Here is a 7883-nt window from a genome sequence, read left to right on the forward strand (position 1 = left end):
TCATCCAGACCCCAGTTCCTCTACTCTGAAGTAAAATCAGAATTTCAATCCCTCCACAATTTTCAGTCTACATCAATAAGTTTTTACTATTGTCTTATTAAATAACTTTATTCTTTCCCAGGCAAATAAATGGGTTGTTCATTAGAGGAACTTGCTAAGAATCCATCAACACTTCAACAAGAAGCTTCAATAGTTTGTGGCCTCAGATTTTGTTCCCACAATCCTATAATATCATATCATGACCCCTATTTAATCCTTATCATGCTTTCAACTCCCCCTCTTCAAAGACGAACTTCAAACCAAACAGCAAATTCTCAATAAAATTTGACCTTGCATTTCCCTCTTTGATAACAATACTAAACTCCCTTACTAAGGTGAGAAACAAATCCAGCTTTATTGTGACTGGATGTGTTGGTGGTGTTTGGGGAGGCTGTATTGTGATACCTGGGGATCAGCATTTGATGGAGGCCATCCCTCTTTTCAGGTGATTTTGTGTCTGTTTCAGTTAACTTGTGTCCGGTACGTTTTTCTCATTGGCAGAGACTATAAGAGCGGCGGACTATGCCCCTCTAATCAAGGGTCTGAATCACTCTCTAGGGAGGTGGGGGCTTGGAGAATACAGGTGCCCTTCCCTCTCTGCAATTAGTGGGATGCAGCGTACTCGGGCGGGGCCCAGGGCCAGGTGAATGGAAGGAGGGGAGAAGAATTTACTCGTCTCTCGAACTTTCAGTCCAAACTCAGTTCGTCCTCAGCGCTTGAGATCGCTTTGGCCCCTATTCTTTGTCAAAGTGGCAGAAGCAGCGGGGCCCGGGTCACAGCGGGTACCAGGGCAGGGAAGGCTAGGGGAGGGGGTGGAGCGGGCAATCCGAGCGCGGGGCGGGGCCAGGGCTGGGGCGGGTCCTAATATAGGGGCCGGCACTGCCAGTCAGCAGCACAGCACCGAGGCTAGAGCCCCAGAGCCTAGCAGTGTAAAGCCGTCCCTGCAGTACCCGCCCGCACCCTTCAGCCGCAGACACCGGTGAGTGCTGCTCGCCTTAACAGCGCGGGGCCAGAAGTGCCGCAGCCCCGACTCCTGCGCACCTCCCTTCCCCTGACCTCGGGTAGCCTCGGCTTTGCAGCTGGGGCGAGCCGGGTCACAGCTTGTGTCCCAAGCCTACCTCAGCGGGTGTCGATGCAGGCTGCTCCTAGAGCCTGGATACCCCAGAAAGAAGAGACCATCCGGCCTGGGGAGCCTGGTCAAAGTTGACTCACCCCGCAGGGCACCCGGGGGTCCCCCCCTAAGCTGCAGTAAGCCACTGGACGCGCCTTCTCGTCCCTCTGCTTCTTGCCCTGACTTCTCTTCCTTTTGCAGAACCAATTTCTAGAGCAACTTCTCCACTATGAGAGTCCTGCTGGCGTGCCTGCTTCACTGCGCCCTGATCGTGAGCGACACCGAAGTGAGTGGTTACCCTGTTGTGGTCTCAGAAGAGGCCTGTAGGACCCCTGAACAGTGCCAGGGGAAGAGAGGAATTGCATAGATAGCTGTAGTCCTCCGGATTCCATCAACAGCAAGGCCAGACTCTCCGGGAGAAATAGAGCAGTGTGTCAGTGGGGCCCTTGAGAACTAAGGGGGTTCATACTCTCAGGTCAGGGAAGAAGAAACTTCAGGAACCGCCCTATCCTGGGGGCATATGTACTTGAAATTTACTTGAGTCAATCTATTTCTCCCTGCAAAAACACTCATAGTCTTTCATTTGAGAATTGGTTAGATATGAACAGGGTGAGGACAGAGGAGATGGAGGGAAGAGTGGATTTTGGTATTGGGACTAGTTTATCCTCATCCTGGAGTCCCAATGCATGGGACCTTAAGTGACCACGTGTGTCTCTTGCAGGGCAGGCATGAACTTCAAGCATCAGATGCATGTGAGTATCTATCCCTTGCACAATAGTTGGCTGCACACACATCTTGGAAAGCCGTAGGGGGCAGCCCCTCCCTGCCTCTGCTGCAGGACTGGCTTCTCTCAGGCTCATTGCTTACCCCACCTTTGTGCCCTTCAGCAAACTGTGGCTGTTTGAATGGTGGAACATGTGTGTCCTACAAGTATTTCTCCAACATTCGGCGATGTATCTGCCCAAAGAAATTCCAAGGGGAGCACTGTGAAATAGGTATGGAGATTCTGATTCTAACTGGTAAGAAGGAGGCACCAGAGATTTCAGGGCAGGAAGAGATAGATGAGTGGGTTGCAGGAGCAGACAGAAGCTAGTTTCTGGAGGTGGGGCAGGTGACATGTTCATTGCTGTATGGTATACACAGTCAATCTCTCTCTCTCTCTCTCTCTCTCTCTCTCTCTCTCTCACACACACACACACACACACACACACACACACACACTCATGAAACAGTGATTATACAAATGTGAGGTAGGGAGATAGAATGAGACCATTTCCAGTGTCATCTGCCAGGTCTGAAACATGTCATCTTGAAAATGCCTGTATTTCTACCCATTTTAATATTCTCTCATCTTCACATCCATTATAGATACATCAAAAACTTGCTATGAGGGGAATGGTCACTTATACCGAGGAAAGGCCAATACTGACACCAAGGGCCGGCCCTGCCTGGACTGGAACTCTCCCACTGTTCTTCAGAAAACATATCATGCCCATAGACCTGATGCTGTTCACCTGGGCCTGGGGAAGCATAATTACTGCAGGTGAGGAGGGGGCAACAAAAACCAGGATTTCTTCCCATTGCCTCTCAGGAACCCTTGTTACCATCTCTTCTGCTCCCAGAGTGCTAGCCACAGCATGCAAAAAGTCAGGCCTCTGGTTGAGTCTTGCCTGGAAGAGAGGATTCAGGGAAGGTAGTCTGGGTTGGAATGACATCCTTTGCCCCTCTGTGTTGCCAGGAACCCAGACAACCAGAGACGGCCCTGGTGCTATGTGCAGATTGGCCTAAAGCAGTTTGTCCAAGAGTGCATGGTGCAAGACTGCTCTGGTGGTAAGTGTCACTGATTGCTTATGCCAGTGGAGGGGAAGGGGACAAATTCATATGTCCCCTATCTCTATCCAGCGGGGTTAAGGAAGGAGGCCTGCCTGAGTAAGATACTTTATTCTTCTTGCCTCCCCAAGACATTCATTTCTTTTTCCTCCAGGTCAACTAAAGTTTCAGTGTGGCCAGAAGGCTCTGAGGCCTCGTTTTAAGATTATCGGTGGAGAAGCTACCATCATTGAGAACCAACCCTGGTTTGCAGCCATCTACCGGAAGCACCGGGGAGGCTCCGTCACTTATGTGTGTGGAGGAAGCCTCATCAGTCCTTGCTGGGTAGTCAGTGCCACACACTGTTTCATGTACGTTCCTTTGTCTCTCCTCTTTGACTCTCCTGCCCCAACCCAAACACATCCCTTTCTTCTTCCCTGCAGAGGATTCAATTTCTATTCTTTCCTTCAGCTTTTTTCCATGTGGCTCATGGCCTTGGGGATAAGTTATGTTTTGAGGCCTCTGTGATGTGGAAGGGGAAATGACAGAATTTCATGGGATTAGGCTGTCTGATACATGTTATCTCCTACAGTAATCACCAACAGAAGCAGGACTATATTGTCTACCTGGGTCAGTCAAGGCTTAACTCCAATACCCTCGGGGAGATGAAGTTTGAAGTAGAACAGCTCATCCTGCATGAAGACTATAGTGCTGACAGCCTGGCTCACCACAATGATATTGGTGAGTGAAAATAATAATGGCCAGAGGGGAAGAGAGGTCCAGGGAAAGAGCTAAGTGGAGGATGAAGTTGTGGAGGAATTTGAAATCCCTGCCTATACAACAGGGAATGGTGGAAAAGAGTTCAAGATGAAATATTTGAAGGATCTGGTGCTCCTCTACAGAGACCCCAAAGCCTCTTCTGAATGGAAATAGCTCTATGGACCTATGGCTTGGTCTGGGAATATCTTGTTTGTACAAATTAGGATGGATGAATCTTCTGTCTGTATCAGGATATAAAATTTGGAGAGTAGATCCTTGGGCTGGATTTCAGCTTGGCTCCCTCAGTAGGGCTTTTTGCAGAAAACAATCTGTGCAGCTATAATGCAGTAGCCCTAGCTGTCTAAGCCTTGATCAGTAGCTAAAATGAATTCCTTGGAGTATGGAGCAGAGAGACTTCCTGGTGACAAGTAATCAGCAGACTTTTCTGTATAGCTTATAACCCTAACTTACCTAGAGATATACATAGCTACTCCCTCAGCATTTGGAGGGGAGAGAGATGGTAACCACTCGACTAAGTGGTGATCTTTATCCTGTGACTCTTTTCTTCCCCCAGCCTTGCTGAAGATCCGTTCCATCATGGGCCAGTGTGCACAGCCATCCCGGTCCATACAGACTATCTGCCTGCCCCCTAGCCATGGTGACGCCCAATTTGACACAAGCTGCGAGATCACTGGCTTTGGAAAAGAGAATCCTAGTAAGTAACATTTGGAGCTGACTGAGAGGGCTCCTGGGAGAGTGTTGTGAAGTTGAAGTGATTGCAACATGATCAAGGGAAGACTGGAGATAGGAGTACAATGCGTGTGGCAGATGATCCAGGGATGGAGAGGGAAGCATTGTTTAGGGAGTGATGGGCCACAAAGGTAAATAGATGAGGGATTAGTGGCTATGGGTGGAGTAAAGACTTAGATTGGGATAGAAAAAGAAAAAGAGTTTTCCCTAGTAGGGACATTTTTGTTGGTCCCCTTCATGGCAGGTTCCCAGAGAGACACATCTTAATGCAGACTCCTTGCTCTTTCCTCCATCTAGCTGACTATTTATATTCAAAGAATTTAAAAATGACTGTTGTGAAGCTGATTTCCCACCAGGAGTGTCAGCAGCCCCACTACTATGGCTCTGAAGTCACCACCAACATGCTGTGTGCTGCTGACCCACAGTGGGAAACAGATTCCTGCCAGGTAAGATTTCGAAGCAACCCTTTCCATTACCCCCAAATCTCCCCAGTGCTCCTGAGTCTGGCTTCATCAACTTTGGGAAGTCCTTACATAGGAAATCAGAATAAGGAGATCAGGTCTTTGGGGGAGATTAAAGCAATGCTTTTGTGTACCCCAAACATTTGGCATGAGCCTGGCTCTGTGCTAGGCACTAACATCATTAGAAAAAGGCACTCGTAGAAGGCAGTGTAACTCCATGCTCAGGATGCATGCAGTGTGAATTATAAAAGACCCAGTGTTTAGGAGAGGCAGGAGAAGCTTTAAAGAGAATGTGACTTGATAAGGATTTAAATAGGTAGAGGGAAGAAAGGATAAAAAGGATACAAAACTCAGACTGAGTGTGGAATATTCCAAGATGAGGAGGAGAAGCAGGGTCTTGGAGCATGGATGGAATGACAACAGATGACAGGGCTTTGAAAGCCAAATAAAGGATTTTAAACTTGATATGGTAGGATATGAAAAAGTCACTTAGGACTTTGACTTCAGGAACCTCTCCCTATTCTGTCAGACATTGTTGGGTGGTGTGATCAGAAGGCCCCCTATTCATTACTTCCAGGGCTCATTTCTTGTGTCTTTGGCTTTCCAGGGAGACTCTGGAGGGCCCCTCATCTGCTCCACCCAAGGCCGCCTGACTCTGACTGGCATTGTGAGCTGGGGCAGTGGATGTGCTTTGAAGAACAAGCCAGGTGTCTACACAAGGGTCTCACAGTTCCTGCCCTGGATCCACACCCACATTGGGGAAGAGAATGGCCTAGCCCTCTGAGGGCCCCCAGGAAGCCTAGGGAGAAAAGAAATAGGTTCCCCACTCCCATGCTGACCATCATTTCTGCAGTACGGTCATCTCCAGCAGCTGTAAGGAAGAGACTGGGGAAAATAGGCTCTGCAGAGATGCTTTTGCTTGTGCTGCCCAACAAGCTGAGCAACAATAGCTTTACTCTCAGCCACAGGCCTGGGTGCAGGCTGCCCAGACACCCCTGGCAAGGATGGAGAGGTGATCCTGACTCAGGATGGTATTGACTAAAAATTGTCTTTTTATGGACTATCCTCCTGGAGTTCAAAATGACATCTCCTGTGCATGCGTAGGAGGAGAGCTGGCTCCCCCTAACAGGGTCATTCATGAGGCCTGCTAATGGGAAATGAATAATTTCCTAACTAGGAAGTGTAACAGCTGAGGTCTCTTGAGGGAGCTTGGCCAAATTGGGAACAGTTGTTTGGGGAGTAGAGACACTAATGACTTGAGGAAAAGCTCTGACATTCCATGAATGGATCAGAAAGTTTTATATATATATGTATATATGTGTGTACTTGTGCACCAGCCATAAGTGTAAGTGTGAGTAAGAGCTGGTGTGTTCCTGACTAGAAGTCTAGATAATTCCCTAAACTGTGGACTGTGATGCCACACAGAGTAGTTTGTCCAGAGAGGTTGTGGGTCACTCCTGAGGCTTCTTGGGTCCCACATGATGATGCTTGTGAATGTATTATTCTTGGGTATGACCCATGACCAGCACTAAATATCTGTTTTACTTCCATGTAGAGCTCTCTTTCTGGCCAATTATTCCTTCTGACCTTTCAGTCTAGTTTATTCAATCCTCACTGGGTGGGGTAAGGATCACACCTGTATACTGAATATTTAATAATTATATTCCACTATTTTTATTTATATCTATTTTTTATAATTGTGAATAAAGGTGATCAATAAAAAGTCATTTTTCTGAAAACTTTGGCTTCTCCTTGGTCTTATATGGGAAGTGGGTGGGTAGAATATAGAATAAGAGGGAAAAAATTATGAAGGTGACTATCCTGAAGTTTCTTTTAGGGCTTGGATGGACAGCTTTTGGGTTGACCTCAACCAAGAACCTTCAAGAATGAAAACTGATCCAAAATGCCAATATGAATCTATGGCATATGAGGAACAGAAAACCATCTGTGTGAGGGATTGGTGCTGAGTTTTCTCAGTGTGTTAATGGAGCATCTCAGATTAATGTGAGATAGGAAGTCGAGGTTAGGAGAGTTGTAGGACAGGTTCTCTATAGCTCATAAGGCACAACACAGTGCCCCAAGTCAGAGACTCATGGCTTGGTAAGTGGTGTGCAGGCTGTTTTGGTTCCTGATTGCCTCCTCAGCCTGATGCCTTTGTGCAATGCACATCTTGGACTACCCTCCCCAGAGGTCCTCTTTACATTCTCTATATTCTGTGCATAACAATACTTTAACTGGCCTCAACCAAGAAGAACACTTGCATAAGTGAAAATTGCTGATCCAAAACACCAGCTTGAGCCAGTGGCATTTAGGGAACAGAAAACAGAATTTCCTAACGTCTGCATATGAGGCTGGGACTGAATTTTCTCTGTGTTAATGTAGCTCAGGGCAAGTCATTGCTGTCCCTAAGATCAAGAGGCTCAGGATCCAATGCTGGATGGTGTTCTAATGGGGGTGACCACACATTTTGAACCAAACATCAGGTTCTGAGGAACTGGGATATAGAGGCAATCTGAGAGAAATAATTGGATGTCAAAATGTTGAAATTTCTAAGTCATGTTAATGGATTTTGGCAGTGTTTCTAAGGCAAGTCACTTGAAAACCTTTTAAAAATATATACACACCTATGCCCCCCCTGCAGAGTTTGTGATTCAGGTCAGGGCTGTTGCCAGAGCTCGTGATTTTAGGAAAACTCCCCAGGTGTTTCTGATATGCACCTCTGACTGAGATAAAAACCTTTGGGAATAATTGGTCAGAATATATGAAGGGCTGAGAACAATTCAAGACATGGTCAGCATGACTTCTCTGCATAAATAGCCAATTTTCTGAGTGGAATTTTGAAGGCACAAGGTATGTGAATTCTGTGGATCTCTGGAGGTCAAGAACCCAGAGTAGGGCTGGGGTTGTGGCTCAGCGGTAGAGCGCTTGCCTCGCATATGTGAGACCCTGGGTTC

At 47.2% G+C, this 7883-nt stretch overlaps 1 protein-coding gene across 1 annotated transcript; it reads left to right on the forward strand.

The window, feature by feature from the left end:
* The first annotated feature begins 864 nt into the window (after positions 1-864).
* PLAU (plasminogen activator, urokinase) lies at positions 865-6668 on the forward strand. The gene is made up of 11 exons (XM_081268796.1): positions 865-1018; positions 1352-1436; positions 1872-1902; positions 2038-2145; positions 2519-2693; positions 2889-2980; positions 3135-3330; positions 3552-3700; positions 4293-4433; positions 4766-4914; positions 5537-6668. The coding sequence occupies exons 2-11, from the start codon at positions 1380-1382 to the stop codon at positions 5711-5713; spliced, it is 1275 nt and encodes a 424-aa protein (XP_081124922.1). The 5' UTR covers positions 865-1018; positions 1352-1379; the 3' UTR covers positions 5714-6668.
* The last annotated feature ends 1215 nt before the right edge of the window (positions 6669-7883 follow it).

Source organism: Spermophilus citellus, assembly GCF_964194105.1.
Source record: "Spermophilus citellus genome assembly, chromosome: 15".
Taxonomy (NCBI): domain Eukaryota; kingdom Metazoa; phylum Chordata; class Mammalia; order Rodentia; family Sciuridae; genus Spermophilus; species Spermophilus citellus.